Raw genomic sequence first — 19,339 nt, forward strand, 5'->3', positions numbered from 1 at the left:
GTGTATACATGCTAGAAATCTACCTATATAAATAAAAGAACAAACAAGGAATAGGATAAGACACGGAGTATCAATTTCCAGGTGGTGACAAAGGGTGACAGGAGCAAAAAGGATGAAGGATGAACAAGAGTAACGACTGATGCTCATTCCAGAATCGCTGTACAACTTAAATTTTTAGGGTATAGATTAATACAATGGTTACAGTATTGTCTAGATGGCTACACATGGTACTGTATTGTCGTTAATCAATCTATAAACTCTAACACAAAGTCGATACCAGTTACTACATGAGGCAAAAGATGAATATACATTTGAAATCTGAATAAAGAGAAGATCAGAAAGAGAAGACACTGTATTCTAGCTCCAAAGAGTGTAACAAAAAGAAACTCGTATCACAGTTTGGAACGCAAGATCATTGACAGATACTAGATCAGACAGGAGATGAACGCTTGAGGTTGGAAATCTGCATAGATAAAAGAGCAGAATGAAAATAGGTGGGGTCACAGAGGGATAGGAGGAAACCAAAGACGATTCTGACCTAACCTGTCTGCGTTTAAGTATCTACAAATACAAACTCGAGACAAACGGGATAAACCGAAGTTCATACCGCGACCAAGATGTCTGTCGATCAGGCCTAGGGGAAAAAGTTGGCTGTAACCCGTGTAGAATTCCGGAGTGGGCTTCTTGAACAATACTGGCTGGAGGTAATTACCCGTGGAAGTCGGAATCGTAAAAAGCAAGAATACAATGGGTAAGACGCAGCTTTCATTACAGCAAAACGTGATAGGAAAGCATAGGTAGATTGCCAGATTTTTCACGTGAAAAGAAGGAATCTCGCTGGAATTAACTGAGAAGAGGGAGCCAATGAAATGGTGTCAATTTAGGGGTATAGGCACCGAAACTTTCAGGGGTAAAGCCCGATTCACGCGCGCAATTACGATAACGAAATTAATCAAAATTAAACCAATTTTCAACAACTAAGACAAGAATATTAAAATCCAAATATATGTCAAACCCTGGAATAGTGTCAATCTAGGGGAAAATGAACTCGAGCTTCTGAAAGTAAAACCCGAATCACGCTTTTGTGATTATAGTAACAAAATTAATTAAAATTGAGTCAAACGAACACATTCTCTAACAATTGCAAGAGTAAAAGAGTAATCTAAATTGCAATCAGTGAAAAAGTTTTAATATATACACAATTGTGAAATGGTGTCAATATGGAGATAAATGAAATCGAGCTTACAGAGATAAGGCCCAAATCACACGAGTGATTGCAACAACAAAGTCAATCGAAATTAATTTAAATAATTAATTTAAACAATTAATCCCTAACGATTACTAAGAACTTTCGTTAATAAGACCAGAAAATATAAAATCCAAAATCAAAGTCAAATAAAATCAAAAATAAGTGTTGAAATTTAAAAATGTGAATCCAATTTCGTTTATTAAAATTCAGGATTAAAATTCAATTATTCACTTATACATCTGTGTGTACCTCTGTATAAAAATTCTAAATTAATTGTCCATGAATAATCCCTATTATGGCGAACGAAATTGCAGATGAAGTCAGCCGGACGACATGAAAGAAAGATGGCGGCCGGCACAAGGACTTGTATCGTGGTATCTGGCGTATTGATATTGGTGAAGAGATCTCGCTCATCGTGTAGAGGTAACCCGCGAAAACAATACGAATTGATCCAGTGGGTCAACGGCTGAACACTTAGCCGAATGGAAGCCTGTTAGGGGCGTTCGTGCGTGAAACAGAAGTGGAAGTGAGCATCGTCGCTGACTCAGCCATGCCAGTTGTACGCCTACCCGTGTGCCGCAGACGAAATCTGCATAACGTGGCGACAAGCGCCATCGACTTCATTATCCCCCTATCGATACGGGACTAATGAAACGCGTTCCTATTCCCTGTCTCAGAATTCGAGACCGTTACAACCTGATCGACGAATGAAAGTGAATGCACCCATCGCGAGAGTAGTGTCGAATGGAAATTAATTTCAACGAGCTTCGATGGGAATACAAGCATCCTCCTAACCTCAAATTCGGTGAAAAAACGAATATAATACATTATTAATAACATAAACGTCACACTCGATGATTTAACTCGATGTAAACTAGAGAAGTGCAGTTATAACAGTGCGAATATTCGGAGAATGTAATCGGTGTAATAAAAATTAACGCGTGTTGTAAATTGTGGTGATTAAAATAATTTCGAAAACTATGGAAATGTTTTTAGAGGTTATATAACAGAATTAATATATATCGGAGTTATTTATTAGGAAATAAATTAAAATAATTTAAAAGATAGACGAGATAAGTGTCCAAAGATTAGATACCGGTGTGTAAGGATTAAAGAGTGAGAGTATACGTTTATTAAACTAAGTGACCGAGTCGAAAATGCAGACCCTGGAGGTTTTCGTGAACTCCACGCCAGACCCGTGGAACATCACGTTATTGATGGAAAATTACACGTATTACAATAACACGAACACGACTGGTCTGCAGCAGAGGAATCAGTTCATATTACCATGGTGGAGACAAATGATATGGACGTTGTTGTTCGCTGGCATGATCATCGTGGCCACTGGTGGCAACCTGATTGTGATTTGGATCGTATTAGCTCACAAACGGATGCGCACGGTCACCAATTACTTCTTGGTAAACTTGAGCATTGCGGACGCGATGGTGTCCACGTTGAACGTCACGTTCAACTATATCTACATGCTGAACAGCCATTGGCCCTTTGGCACGCTCTATTGCAAGATATGCCAATTCGTCGCGGTGCTGACTATATGCGCCAGTGTCTTCACTCTGATGGCGATTTCCATTGACAGGTAAGTGACACTAGTGGATAGTAATGTTTATAGCTGTTCAGACTTCGGGTCATAGATTTAGTTGAAACTTTGCAGGTTTGTAGATTTAATCATCCAGTTCAAGAAAATATAATATCATTATAAGGACAACTACTCGATAGTTTTCGAGATATTTATGATCAGAGTTTTATTATTGCCTTAACCCTTTGAGTGCTGAATACTCGAGGTCTATGCAGTCAGTACCGACGGAATACTTTTTCGCTAGACTGAAGTCTGTTGATTAACTATTCAAGTAACAAGATTTGCGACTCTCCACGAAACAGGTAGTCTGTTATAACAAGACAATGTTTGCATTTGTTTAATGCTGTTACTAAGGAATGCATTTGTATTCAACTCACACAAAAGTAATTGTAATACTTCTATGTAGGTGATGGAAAAAATTCACAAACGCATATATGAATCTTCAATCCATGCCGGCAACTTAGACTAAACCCATATATGCGTCCTTAGTCCACACCGATAGCTTTCATCAGACGCATATATGCATCCATAGCGCTCAAAGGGTTAATACAGACTTATTTGGAATATTTATCAAGTCCTGTTGTGGCCTAATAGCGATATCCGAATATTCTGACGTGTTTTCTCTTTGAGTTCGAAGTGATTTCTGATTTGTTCTGACTGAGTTTTGTATGACGTCTGTGATGTCTCTTTGTGTTCTGTCTTCTGGTGTCTCAAATTTGTTTTGACTGGTTAAGAATGAATATGAGATAGTGGCGTAGAAATACAGTTTTTTGATTGGACGTGGGGTTTCGGAAGGAGGAGTGGGAGGGAAGTTGTCAAGGGATTTTCTTTTCCTTTGATTGTTTTGGTCGTCACTATCGATTTATGAGTATAGTAGAGGTTCATTTGTCGCTTCGGTGGGTCAGTCACACGTGAGGCCCAAATATCTATTGGGTCTGGTTATATAGTTTCTACCGTAAGTCTATGCTTTTGTATTTTTAATTATACTACTGCTGAAGGGGGGGTTGTGGTTTGTTGTTCGCCCCCACGGTTGTTTAAAAGATCATGGGTCACAAAGGTTATCCTAGTGGTGCAGAAGGGACTGTAAAGGAAAAGGAAGGGATGCAGCAAGCATTTCCGTCTCGGGCCTGTTAGTGGACTCATCACAGTAATGTTACCTTAGCAGGCCTCGCCATAGACCGAGATAGTATTGGAAGATCGGGAAGTTATATATATAGGAAGCGGAGGCTTTCCAAGTACTTGCGAGAAAGTCCTCGAACCTCCTCGAGTCGGAATCCATCTAGTGGCGAGAGTATGAATGATAATCGCTACATTGCTTAATCCACTAAAAGGCACGTCCAACCTTCGGTATTGTCGTCGCAATAATTAGTATTATCGCGAATCATATTGTCATAGATAATTAAATATACGAGATAGTTAATATAATTTAATTTATGTAAACAGATCGGAATAAAAATTTTTCATACCTAAATTTCTTATTACATTTTGAAAGAACATTTTTTAGCAGAATTGTTTCTAACTTTTATTTGAAGAATTTAGTATAATGTGATACGTAGTATTTGATATTTATAGGTATTTATCTGCTTGCGCGATTATCCATTTCATTGGATATCTGAATAAAATGAATAATGGACGAGTTCGATTGGAACTTAAATTTCGAGCAATATGAACGAACTAACCATCCAGTAATAAATCAGTCAAACGCCCACCCAACTCATTTCCACCTCTCTTCTCTCATTTCCGGGTCTTCCCACAACCTTTCGGTTGCCAGCAACTTCCACCCTTGCCTTCTCCTTCTGGAAATTTTGGTCAACACCCGATATATAACCTACCAGGATTTTCACCTCTGCCTGTTCATTCCCTACGTGTGTGACCGATTGGCAAGACCTGTCATGTTCATTTATTCTACTGAATCTGAATATTCGACAGTGGATATATAATTTATATCAGAATTCAAATTTTGGAGAATAAATTTTCGTCATACATGTCAATAATTTTGCCGTATTTATTGGTAGTGGATTTTGAACATAATCAACATAGTGAATTATATACCAATATGTATATTATATATTGTCAGATTCTTTATTATAAATTTATTATTCTATTTACTATATTACCCTATCTATTATAAATTTATTACTCTATTTACTATATTACTCTATCTATTATAAATTTATTACTCTATTTACTATATTACTCTGTCTATTATAAATTTATTGCTCTTATCTATATATAAAGTTCACTGATGATTTAAATTCTATAGCTATTCTGGAATGATCAAAGGTGCAATCAATTATAGCTGGAGATATTAACAATTGACAATACATTACTGAGTATAGCCATCAACACAGTTCTACAGCCATTGTATTAACCTATTCTCTGATGTATATTATATTGCAATTCTAGAATTACCAATGGATAGATCAATTATCGCTAGAGATATTGACAATTGAAAATACTGTACTGAGTATAGCAATCTACACAGTACTATAGCCAGTGGATTAACCCTTCGCACTCGAGAGGTGACTCTCAGTCACCATTTAATCAGATTCTAAAGATCGACATTAATTAATATATGAAATTTAAAATTACCTAACGTTGTGTGGAATATCGAAGAAAAATGATTCTACGTCTTATTTGCATATGATTTCTCATTTACCATTTTAAAAATATCGTCGACTCTATGAAGAAATTTAAAATTACCTAACGTTGTGTGGAATATCGAAGAAAAATAATTCTACGTCTTATTTGCATATGATTTCTCATTTACCATTTTAAAAATATCGTCGACTCTATGACAGAAAGTCTTCGAATTACTATTTTTCTGTAACGAAAAAGTCGTCGAGTGCAAAGGGTTAATCTATTTGCTGATCGTCTAAGTTCTACAGCAATTCTAGAAAGATCAATAGACAGATCAATTATCGCCTATATTGTAAGTAAATGAAGTCAATTATGAATTAGTGATAATAAATTATACATACTGAAGTAATAGAATTATGTGTAGAAGTATATATTGAATTGCATACTATATGTTATGACATATAGTGAATTTGATAAGTAATGAGTTGTGTACTATTATTATCACCTATAGTGAATTGAGTATTAGTGAATATAGTAAATTTTATGTATGGTATATTACATCTATATTAAATTTAGAACTACATACTGAATTTTTTGCTATTCGTTACCATTTACAGTGAGTTTAATACTTCACCAAATTATTTTAAATTCATTGGAAGATTTACAAGTGTAACACCCCCTCGTAGTATTAACCCTTTGTACTCGAGAGGCGCCTCTCAGTCACCATTTAATCAAATTCCAACGATGAACATTAATTGATATATCAAATTTACAATTACCTAACGATGCGTGGAATATCAAAGTAAAATAATTCTACGTCTTAATTTCTATACGATTTCTTATTTATCGTTTTAAAATTATCGCCGACTTTATGGCAGAAAGTCTTCGAATTACTTTTTTCCTGTAACGAAAAAATTGTCGAGTACAAAGGGTTTAGTTGTCACGATAACACTGAAATTCGTGAGACTATAGAAGTATACGTGAAGCAATGCATCTGCAAATTATTATGATACACAGATAATATGAGAGAGGAAAAATAATTTCTTAAAATATCGTTTTTTGGAAAATTCTGTTAAATTGACAAATTCTGTTTTGGAAGATTATTCGTACAGCAACTCCATGGAGAATGAAACTTCTCTGCTTCCTATAACGTCAGTCTCTTGTCCTTTAAGCTGACACGCTTTTAGGGATACAGGAAGCAGGAAATCGATTTCATGGAAAGAAATTCTTTATACCTTTGATCTCGTATATTTTCCAATCTTGTTTACCATGTGCATAGACATTATTACGAGATAAAGAATGGAAACCTCGTTAAACGATATGAATAGATGAAATTGCAAATCGACAATTAGCTATGTCAAAAAAATAATAGAGTATCGCAGTATAATTTAATTTATCGCAGAATAATTTAAATTTAAAATAGACAGTAGAAGTTAAAAAATATAGGACATCTTTTATTTACAAAAAATAAAGTAAAATCTCGATTATATTTTTTAAAATATACTACAAATTATAATTCTTTCAGTGTATATATTTATTTATAAATGTCGTATATATCGTACAATGTTTGCAAAATAAAAATAAACAGCAGAAATTGATTTTAATTTAAATTAGGATTAATTCTGAGCTAAAAAGTTTTGAAAATATATTAGAATTTACTGTTCTTTTATTTAGTACATGATAAATTTATTTAGTATATGATAAAATGTTTAAACTAATAATAATTTTAATAATTATTAATAAATAATAAAATGGTTAGAATATTTGTAATATAATATTTATTGAACAAAGCAGAAATAAAAGAAATTCAATTTTGTCAATCAAAATACGTGAGAATTTTTGCTAACATCTTTTTGGCACGTTCTAAAAGAAGAGATGATATTTTTGAATTAAGTCTTTTGTATTGCTAGCAGGATTATTCATTGATCCTGACGATACATTTAGAAATTTCGTGTCCATTATACTCGATAGTCGTAAATAGTAAAGTAGAGGAATTCACGAAACGTCAATTTGAGGCTTAAGACATAACACCCTCAGATTTAGAAACATTTTCTACAAATTTGTCAAAAATCGCTCAAAACCTCGCTCAAAACCCTTATCTACACTTGCTGACAAAAGTTAAGGGACAAAATAATTATTGGCGAATTTTTCTGTATTTTTAATTTTTGAAATAAATAAACTAAAATTACAATAATTTCATTAAAATTAAATATCTAGGCATCTTCCACATTCGAATTAAATTTTCAGTACTATCTTTATAACATCTACGTCTTCAATGAGAAAATAATCGATATGGCAATTTTTAAAATACATTTTATGATTGTATCGTTACAAATTGCATATAAATATTACAGTGTAAAATTATAAAGATCCGTTTCATTTTTGGATTACGAACACGGTTGAAAATGCAGATGGAAAAATCGTGAAAACAATAAATTTCGTGCATTTTAACAATTTTTGAATTAAAACACGAGGAATTAAAGCATCGTTATTATTTTCAATACAGAGTATAATAACTAACAGAATCTACGTATCATGAAGGATTAAAAATTGTTTAAAAAATCTGAAAATATGAAATATGGTCAATTTTTTAATAACAGAATTATCGTGTCCTAAGAAATGTGAGAAGTAATTTTACATGCAATTAAAGAGAAATATAAAATATAAAAGGAAATAAATGTTTCTTCGTATCGATATCGGAAAAGCATAAACCATCGACTACAAATTCTGACAGGAAAAAGAAGATTCCGTATGTACAAAGGAAAATTAGTTTTCGAACGAGCAAATAATTCAACGACCATTTTTATTTCCACGAGAAATACGGCAAATTCGATTTAAAGCAATTATTTGCTCATGTCCCAGAAATTAATCGTATTTGCAAAAGATTTATTATTCCCTAGTTTCCACATACATGAAGCGTTACACCAATTATAAACGTAATAGATATCGAAAAAATATTGCAACATAGGATTTCTCATCAAAATTTTGCAATACTCATAACAGTGATTAAATTTATGTAAAATGACTGAAGGGGAGTGCAGTATTTCGATCAGTATGATAAAAGTTTGATAAACGTACATATAATTAACCTAAAATAGGTATATAAATGATAATGAAGAAAATTATATAATTTATTAATATATATATAAAATATATTTTTCTTTAATTTAATTTTATTATTGTTACTATTTTTATTATTTCATTCTTTTTTCAATGTTTTAATTTTTTATTACTTTATTGTCTTTTATTTTTATTGTAACATTGTCATTTTATTCCTACTGTTAAACTATAACTACAGTTTCATGTATATAAGGGCTATGCCATTTATATACATATTTCCAAGGAAGTACGTGAAACATAAAAGATTGAGAAACACGAGTCTAGGATATTAAATGTACGAAAGATGAATGTTTCGAGTGAGAACTCAAGATAAACATATAATAATTTCAATAAATTATAATATAGAATAATAGAACAGATATATTTGTTAGTCGTGAATATTATATTTAAATGAATATATTAAATATTTATTGAACAATATTATTATACAGGGCAAAAATTGTCGAAGAAATATATCTAATTATGTTAATTATCACGATACTCGTTCACACGTTGACTCTTAATGAATTCTGAATTGTAACTGACCTATCCAACTACTTTCTTATTTGTTCGCTTTCTTTTCATTCATTACATAAATATACACAATCTATACCACGCTTCATTTATTACATGCACACTCGATCCACTCATTCTTTCTTTCGTACATAATTTATTTTTACATCGATACATGTATATATATTAAAAACTATGTCAACCATTACCACAATATTGAATACTGTGTTGCGAATACTAAAGTAAACATATAATTACCAATATAACCTGTCCTTTTTAGAGGTTATGTTATTACTATTGTTGCTATTACTCCTGCATCTTCATCAGCAAATTCTCGAAGAATAATCTATATATGTGGGATTGGAATAAGTACGGCCCTGAAAGAATGCCAAGTGTGTTTGGGCTTAGGATGGAAGTGACCGTGTGCAAGCGAATTAACTGCAAAGAATGTTTATGGTAGGGTCCAGCGAAAGTTTAGGGATGCATCCTGAGTGATTGAAGTACCTGGCCCATGGAGTTTGCGTGGGAAAGAGGCATGATTGGAAAGGAAAGCCTGGGTATGCAAGAGGACAGAATGAATGCTTTAAATAAGGGTGCAAGGGCGCGGGCAGCTCCAGTCTACAGTCCCAGTCTTGAACGGTCTCCAGGAGTCTTTTGGAAGTTGTTAATAGTGTGCCAGTATGGCAGTAAGAAGTGAAAGTCGAACGTGCCCATAGCGAATCCCTCTTGTTTCAAAGCTGTCAATCTACGTATAAGCTTATTGTATTTTATTAAGAACTAAACAGTGCTATTTTAGCCAATCCACCTAATCCGATACTATATATATGTAATAGTATACTATAAGATCGTGGAGTTGCAATAAAGCAAATACATTTTTTAATTATACATCAGAAGTATTGTATATCGTCAATAGGTCGTCCTCAATTGGCGACGGTTAATGACGAACCAAATTACTTGAGGAAGGTTGTGGTTATAGTGGACTGTATTTTACGTAGTAGTTTCGGATAACTCTTCTGAACTCTTCGAATGTTATTGACTGACTGACTGGTACTGACCTAACTGACTTGTACGATGCACGATCTTTCGGAGCCCATGGTTTCCAAAGGGAAATCGGTTTTCCCATTGGTGGTTGACAGGACCGAGGATGGGCCCTCGGTCCGCGAATCAGATGCCCCCAAAGAAGGGAGGACCGTCTTCCGCGATCTGGTCTGCCAGTGGAGGAAGTCTCTCCCTCAAAGGGGGTTGCTGGTGGGCCACCCGCACATTCGTGACCCTTCCTGAAGGACTCGTTACTTTATGACTCCGAAAGTCGCGATATCGCACATGGCCTGGTCCCTTTCTTTGCAGGCCTATTGTCAGCCAAATCCTAAGTGCTGTTGCCTGCTTTCTAACATTAATGGCTAAAGAATGCCTCGTGTCCGGTGACCCGAGGGAAATAAAGAATTGTTTGAAAATGCATTGAAAATGAAGATAGAAAGGACACGGAACTTGAACTAAAACAGCAATTAGAATCTGGCTACCAGAAGACCCTAACGGTCTTCTGGGTCTATTCTAAACAAAGGGCCGATCGAAATACCGGCACGACATTCCAAGGCTTAACAAGTATCAATTGTTAACACTTTGAAACATTGTCAACTTGCATTGTATACGTCCACGTGTGCCCACCAAATCTCGCAACTAATTCCACAATATTGAATATAAATATTAATAAAATTATTTTTGCCATTTCTACTTTATATTTATATCACGTATACACGATTAAAGTGTGTACACTATTCCACAGTTTATTTTATATAGTATCTCAATATAAGCACCTTATAGATCTTATTATAGATAGATTCCTCGCAATACCATCGTAGATTGTAAGTCATCTCAAACTTAATCGAACTCCTACTCCCAAGGATTATGCTCTGGAACTTGCCACGAGCAAAGCTAGTCGATGGTCGAAATCCGATTAAATTCAACTTAATACCTGATTAGCTTCGTTTAAATAGTTATTGTCGGGCACCATAAGAAGAAGCTGCAAGATTAGAATCACAATTCGAAGGATTAAACGTCAGTAGCCTAGAATATGTGTTGTACGTCCTATAACCAATGTAGTATGTAAGTAGAAAATAATTCTGCATGAAGAGATAAATCGAAAACGTAGAATAAAATTAAATAGAAGCTTCGTTTTCAACATAGATATGAATATAATTTAGATATGAATATAAACAATGCAGTTCTTAATGACAATGAAAATTCGTTAAAATTGTCAGGTCCCTGTCGAAATGAGTAAAATGCCTATGCCCTTGCACCAAAGTGAAATATTTCCTTTTAACCTACACCTACTTAATAAATCTCCCTACTCACGGTACATATATTTTGCTTATTGCGAGCATGTGGTTGAATAATAGATTTATGGAGTCGGTTGTGCACAAAGATTTAGGTTAGTAATTTATCCTCTTTCGTAGACAGATTAGTCAGATGCCCTGAAAAATATGAGCTAGAGTCAAACATAAATAAGCAGAACTACAACCTTTCTCCTAGTCAGAGTAATAGAGAAAAATAAAATATCTTATCAAAAAATCGATTAATCTCTGTCATTCAACGTTTAGCATTTATTTTTTGAAATTGCATAAATCATCTTCTGCTGTTGTATCCAGCGATTACAGTATAGGTAGGGGCCACAGGAATGGCCTTTATTGATAAAATCATTAGCAGTGTATTTTGTAGCTAAAATAATTTATAATTAATATCTTATAATACATGCATATATATACATATTATAAAAATATTGCTCACTGTACCTTATTAGTAACCGGAGCTTGCTTACTCTTATATACAATAGCGTGTTGTAGTAAATAATTTCAGTATTATAAATATTTTTGCAAATACAGTAGCTTAATATAATCTGTATATTTCACTCATATTTTTATAACTATGTTATTTATAAATAATTCGATGTTATTTTACGAATATTCAAAACATATGTATACACATAATCGCGCCAATATATCTTAATTAATTACTGCAATTATTCATTACAACTATATTATCATATATATATTTTAATTAATTACTGAAATCTAAAGTTTGTACTAAGTATTATATATTTACATTTCTACATAATTTCAAATCTCAAAGTCCAAATTCCAAATTTAAAATTATATAAGGAATACGTGAGGGGTAATTTGCAGAAAAATCGATAGATATTCATAAATTTATGAAAGTATACTATTATAGATATATACTTTAAATAGAAAACAAATTACAAAATATGAAAATATATTGTTTAATATTCGTATTCCCGAATATAAAGGAGACATAAAAATTTGCTTAACACAAAATGAGACATTTATCATCTAATTTTTTCCGATTTGAATATCTGCACAAGCAAACGATCAATTTCCTGTTCCTTATCTAATCAAAATTCTGCTCGTGCTACATTTTCCGCTCGATAATAGTCGTGACAAACTTTGGAAAATACGTAAGTATATAATAAATGCAGTATTGTTTTGTCGACGTAACCAAGATAAGGTAACCAAACTTTTCCCTTCCTTTTTGACTATTGTCAATAAACAGCGGATATTTACAAGACTAATACGTAAAATATGCAAAATTACGCGCATAATATACGCAAAAAAATTCATTTATTATAATATAATATAATAATTAAGTAATTTAATATAACAAATCATACAACAACATCCAATTATTAGAATCTTTTTACTTATTTTATTTTATTTTTTATTATTTTTAGTATATAGTACAATTTAATATTATAAATATCTACTGTACAACTTTTTTTTCTTTATTAATACTAAATTACATCTATAATTAGTTTCATTGAACTAACCAGCAAATTTCTCTCTTCGGCGCATAGTTTAAAGATATATCTATTTCTCTTGACAGATTAACGTTTGTATATTCGATACGTTAAGGCGTATCTTATTTTCAACAATACGAAGTAAAAGTATAAGATAAAAATGATATTTTAAAAATTCTCCAATGAGAAAACAAATTTTTGTCCAAATCCCATAATCTTACCTATTAACCCTTTGCACTCGAGAGACGACCCTAAGTCACCATTTAATCCAATTCCGAAGATGAATGTTCATTAATATATGAAATTTAAAATAACGTAACAATTTTGGAAATGTCGGAATAAAATAATTCTGTGTGTTAACTTGTACCCTATTTCTTATTTACTGCTTTCAAAATATCGTCGACTTTGTAGCAAATAGTCTTCGAATTGCTATTTTTCTGTAACGAAAAAGTCACCGAATGCAAAGGGTTGAAAGTATACACGTGTCTGCATAAATACCCACTGTCTAGTCATGAACTACAAACAATCGTACATGCATCATTCGAACGATAAACAAACAGGCGTGAGAATTTATCACAGGAATTTACTTTCGTTGACAATATCATTTCGATCGTGTGTACCGTAAACAACACAAAATCAGCCGATGATTTTCAATAGAAGACAGTCCCAGAGACTATATCGAAGAATTATGCTTCAACGATTCGGAGAGAAGAACGTGAATAGCACGTCGAACTCGCTTGCCTGTGGCAATGCCGATACATGATAATGTGCGTTATCAGGGCTTGCAAGAGAAGCTCAGGTTTGAGAATTTCTGTTAGAATGAACTGCATTTCAATTGTGAAAGAAACTGCCACAACGCGAGTCGAAGATATGTGCACAACGTACCGGGTGAGTCGACTAACCGTGTATCTTTATCAGAACATCTCTGTTGACTTTGTATCCATGGGAATATCTGCAACGATAGTGCTCGTGTGAGATTCGTGTCACACTCTAAATCGCTGTTTTTCAGATATCTAACAAATGATATATTTGCTTTTTATAGGTTATATTTTATATATGTTCGAAGTAGGAACAGAAACTTAAATCGCTTTCTTAAGATAGTGAAGAGGTTATGTGTGCTTAGTAAAGTTAGGTTAAGATTCGTGTCACACTCTAAATCGCTGTTTTTCAGATATCTAAGAAATGATATATTTCCTTTTTATAGGTTATGTTTTATCGAAGTAGGAACAGAAACTTAAATAGCTTTCTTGAGATAGTGAAGAGGTTATGTGTGCTTAGTAAAGTTAGGTTAAGATTCGTGTCGCACTCTAAATCGCTGTTTTTCAGATATCTAAGAAATGATATATTTCCTTTTTATAGGTTATGTTTTATCGAAGTAGGAACAGAAACTTAAATAGCTTTCTTGAGATAGTGAAGAGGTTATGTGTGCTTAGTAAAGTTAGTTTAAGATTCGTGTCGCACTCTAAATCGCTGTTTTTCAGATATCTAAGAAATGATATATTTCCTTTTTATAGGTTATGTTTTATCGAAGTAGGAACAGAAACTTAAATAGCTTTCTTGAGATAGTGAAGAGGTTATGTGTGCTTAGTAAAGTTAGTTTAAGATTCGTGTCGCACTCTAAATCGCTGTTTTTCAGATATCTAAGAAATGATATATTTCCTTTTTATAGGTTATGTTTTATCGAAGTAGGAACAGAAACTTAAATAGCTTTCTTGAGATAGTGAAGAGGTTATGTGTGCTTAGTAAAGTTAGTTTAAGATTCGTGTCGCACTCTAAATCGCTGTTTTTCAGATATCTAAGAAATGATATATTTCCTTTTTATAGGTTATGTTTTATCGAAGTAGGAACAGAAACTTAAATAGCTTTCTTGAGATAGTGAAGAGGTTATGTGTGCTTAGTAAAGTTAGTTTAAGATTCGTGTCGCACTCTAAATCGCTGTTTTTCAGATATCTAAGAAATGATATATTTCCTTTTTATAGGTTATGTTTTATATATGTTCAAAGTAGGAACAGAAACTTAAATCGCTTTCTTAAGATTGTAAAGAGGTTATGTGTGCTTAGTAACGTTAGGTTAAGATACGTGCCACACTCTAAATCGCTGTTTTTCAGATATCTAAGAAATGATATATTTCCTTTTTATAGGTTATATTTTATCGAAGTAGGAACAGAAACTTAAATCGCTTTCTTGAGATAGTGAAGAGTTTATGTGTGCTTAGTAAAGTTAGGTTATGTGTGCTTAGTAGAGTTAGGTTATGTCTGACCATTTGTACATTTGTTTATCCATTGGTTTTCAGAGGACTTGAAAGTAATAGAAATATAAATTGCTTTCTTTGAACAATTGAAGAAGAAACATGCATTAATTACTAGTGTTACAGACCCAATCTTGTAGCTCAGTTCGTTGTGACAGGCACGGGTGTTGGATTGTAAGGCCAACGTGTGCAATAGACGGGCATGAAGGACCAAATGATTCGGCAGGCTTCCGCTCGGTGGTCAAATGCTTGGACGTTGCCACACGATGCTGAGTTGAATGTGCTCGATTTGATTTTATAGCAGATAGTCAATCCACGGGACTGATTATCCACAACGCTTGTATACTGGTTGATTGATGCAGACTGTCTGTGCAGACTGCGTGTTGTGACCGTTTGATGTTGACTGACGAAATTGCTGATCAATACTGATTGAATGCTTGATGGGTACTGAACGACTTGACTGTGTGATGAATACTGAAGAACTGACTGTGCCATGCACGATCTTTCGAAGCCAAGGACTGCCAAAGGGAAATCGATTTTCTCATTGGTGGTTGACAGGACCGAGGATGGGCCCGCGAATCAGTTTCCCCCAAAGAAGAACGTCTTCCGCGATCAGGTCTACTGGTGGAGGAAACCTCTCCCTCAAAGGAGGTTGCTGGTGGGCTACCCACACATTCGTGACCCTTCTTGAAGTGCCCGTTATTTTATGGCTTCGAAAGTCGTGACATCGCACATGGCCTGGTCCTTTCTTTTGCAAGCCTATTGTCAGCCAAATCCTAAATGCTGTTGCCTGCTTTCTAAAATCAATGGCTAACCGAGGTGACCCGAGGGAAATAAAGAACAGTTTGTAAAGTGTATTGAAAATGAAGAAAATAGAAGACACAGAACTTGAAATGAAACAGCAATTAAAATCTGGCTGCCAGAAGACCGTAAACGGGTCTTCTGGGTCTGGAGTTTGTCCCAAGATGGGACAAGGCGTGTGATTCAATAATCCTAAACAACTAGGTTATGTTCGATAATATATATGTTGGTTCGACCATTAACTTTCAAGGGTCTTTGAAGTAAAAATAGAAACTTAAATTGCTCTTTTTAAGTTAGCAAGGGCACAATGTGTTTACTAATATGTTTACTAATATTAGGTTATGTTTGAAAATATGTATATTTATTGACTTATTAACTTTCAAGTCACTCTGAAGTAACAAGAAATATCTATATCATTTTCTTTTAGGTACTGAAGAGACAATGTGTATTTATTAATACTAGGTTATGTTTAGAAATATGTACTTATGTATATTCGTTTATGAATTGGCTTTCAGAGGACTCTGGAGTAGGAATAGAAATTTAAATCGCCCTCTTTGAGATATCGAAGAAATATGTATTGGTTATTACTAGGTTATGTTTGACAACATGTATATTCATTCGTTCATCGATTTTCGAGGGATTCTAGAGTAAGAATAAAAGTATAAACTGCCTTCTTTTGAAGTATCGAAAAACGTTGATTCTTTCTAGGTTATGTTCGGTTTAAATATTTTTATATCTGCAAAGATAGTGTTACGATTTGAAAGGAAAGGAAAGAGAAAATCTTAGAATTCGTTTTTACTTATTTCAATGATGGTGGCCTAAAGTAAAACCACATGAAAATGAAATAAATAATCATGATCGATTTTCCCGATGTTAATACCATAGCAAGGTTCTCAAATTGCTCTATTGCAGCCCTATACTCGTATAATACGATTGGCTCGAAGGAACCATATTTAAAATTCATGAAATTATCAAACATGTCCTAATTAATGTTCCGACAGCTCCACCTCCATCCACGATGCGAACTTGTCAAAAAGATAAACGAATATTTGCATTTTATATCACATGAATTTTAACACGGAAATTATTCAAATACCCAGCCATAATTGGACATGGAAGATAACTGAAAAAGGATCAATTATCGATCATGTAAATTAAACGTTCCATTAAGCTGTAATATCATTTTAAAAACTCACTTCGATGCATTTATATTTACGTTTAAGTGAATTGCGAAACGTATAAAATCAGCCATTTGGTGTTCCAATATTATTTTTTAAGAAAATATTTATCGCGTATTTCTGACGTGAAAATAATTTTCGTAAAATTTTACGTAAAAATTTCAAGCATTTTATTGATACTGGTACCAAATAATCAACTAAATAGATATTTTTGAACGAATCAAAGGTCTTCCGCCTACTTCCGCCTCTGATAAACTTCCTCTCTCGTGCAGGCGGAAGTTTATTAAACTGTAGCGAAATGTTTGTTACACCCACTAGCCAATAGTGATCGAGTTACACTCGCATACGATTGTACCACGAGTAATTCGAACTTCATCGACGCAAAAATGTTCAAAAAATCACGTCTGTCGATGAAACGATGTTGAATAGCTTTTCGTGAACGAAATTCGGAAATCTCTCGTGAGATGGCGCTGTCACTCGTCGGAGGCTTATGAAATATGCTTCGTGGGGGCGCTTGCTCGATCTGTGCGTCATGTTAACCTAAAAAGAGGAGCACAAAGGGGAAGTTATTGGCAGATAGATAACAAGAACTCTAGGGAGAGACTGTCGACCTGGCTTCCTCTTCCTAGTAATTTTTCATCCTTTGACCGTGCTTCTGCCTGCTCTTGGAAACGCTTTTCCTCTTGACGCGTCGAGCTATTCAATCTCCTTTCAATTGAAACAAACGATAAACTCTTGGATGTCTGAGTTAAATTGGACGTGTTCAGCGTTGAGTGAGTTTAATTGTACCGCTGCTTTGAAATCCATATATCACGAGCATTACTGTCAGCTGATTATGACCTGGGCAAGGAGCCTCGGTACTTAGACGTGTAAAGCACCAGTAAATACTTTAAGTACTTAATTCTTGTTGGTCATTGTTGACAAAAAAATTGTCCTAAGTAAATTGTTTCTTGATTATTGCAATTGTAAAAATATTTTGAGAAAATATTTAATGACAGAGAGGATATTTTACTATTTATATTTAACTTGAAGCCTGATACAATGTTTGTAGCAATAAATATCAGTGATTATCAAAAGTTTAACTTAATTATGACTTACTATATTTATATTATGTTATAAATACAATATTCTATTTATTAATAAATAAATTTATAATTCATTTCTATTCACAATTTGGCTACAATTTAACTTTCTTTTATTAGAGATATTTCATTGCAATTGTTAAAGTATTTTGAGAAAATATTTAATGACAGATAGGATATTTTATTGTTAACATGAAACCTGACACAACGTTTGTAGCAATAAATATCAGTGACTGTCAAAAGCTTAACTTAATTATAATTTGCTATATTTATATTATGTTATAAATACAATATATAGTATACAATATTCTATTCATTGATGAATACATTTATAATTAATTTTTATTCACAATTTTGATACAATTTATCTTTCTTTTATTATAGATATTTCATTGCTATTGTGAAAGTATTTTGAGAATATATTTAATGACAGATAGGATATTTTACTGCTAACTTAAAACCTGACGCAACGTTTGTAGTAATAAATATTAATGTCTGTCAATTATGACTTACTATATTTATATTATGTTATAAATACAATATTCTATTTATTAATGAATAAATTTATAATTAATTTCTATTCACAATTTGGATACAATTTATCTTTCACTATAAATATGCCATTTGTGTTGGAATTAAATAACACTGTATTTTTATCTATATTACTCTAATACTTTATTACTAACAATTTGGTTCTTATTGTACAAACGCTCTATATGCCTTGTTCTATTGGCAGAATAACTAACACAACTGACTCAACTAACGAGAACTGAATACTGAGTACTGACTTATTGCCGAAAATCTATAATAAATATAACAATTGCACAATACCACGAATTCTAGATCTTCCACTCGCACTTCCAAAAACATACATATCTACATTCGTGCCATCACAGGACCTCACACATTCACATTCACACAAATAAAACCAAATTCACACGCTCTCCCCACTCCACTACGAAAACTCGTATCTACCAATTGTATACACATAATTGCCTACAATTTGGAATATATTCTTTCTCAAAAAAGAAATACTTTTGCAATAATACAAATATTACAGTAAAATAAAGATACAAATCACAAATTATTATTCTTCATACTTGTAGTATGCAATAAAACGTATATCCTAAATATTAAAAAATACCGTATAGTAAAACTCCGAATTATAGTAATTGTTCATTCCCTAC

General features: G+C 33.2%; 1 protein-coding gene across 1 annotated transcript in view; it reads left to right on the forward strand.

Annotated features, from left to right (window-relative positions):
- Positions 1-2,241: 2,241 nt before the first annotated feature.
- Positions 2,242-19,339, forward strand: part of LOC108548995 (tachykinin-like peptides receptor 99D) — a 72,179-nt gene continuing 55,081 nt past the window's right edge. Inside the window, exon 1 of the mRNA XM_017902188.1 lies at positions 2,242-2,843. Within this exon, the coding sequence (XP_017757677.1) occupies positions 2,407-2,843 (437 nt within the window). The 5' untranslated portion in view covers positions 2,242-2,406. The remainder of the gene's footprint in view (positions 2,844-19,339) is intronic.

The sequence above is a fragment of the Eufriesea mexicana genome, unplaced genomic scaffold (assembly GCF_001483705.2).
Source record: "Eufriesea mexicana isolate 0111107269 unplaced genomic scaffold, ASM148370v2 scaffold1803, whole genome shotgun sequence".
NCBI classification, from domain to species: Eukaryota; Metazoa; Arthropoda; class Insecta; order Hymenoptera; family Apidae; genus Eufriesea; species Eufriesea mexicana.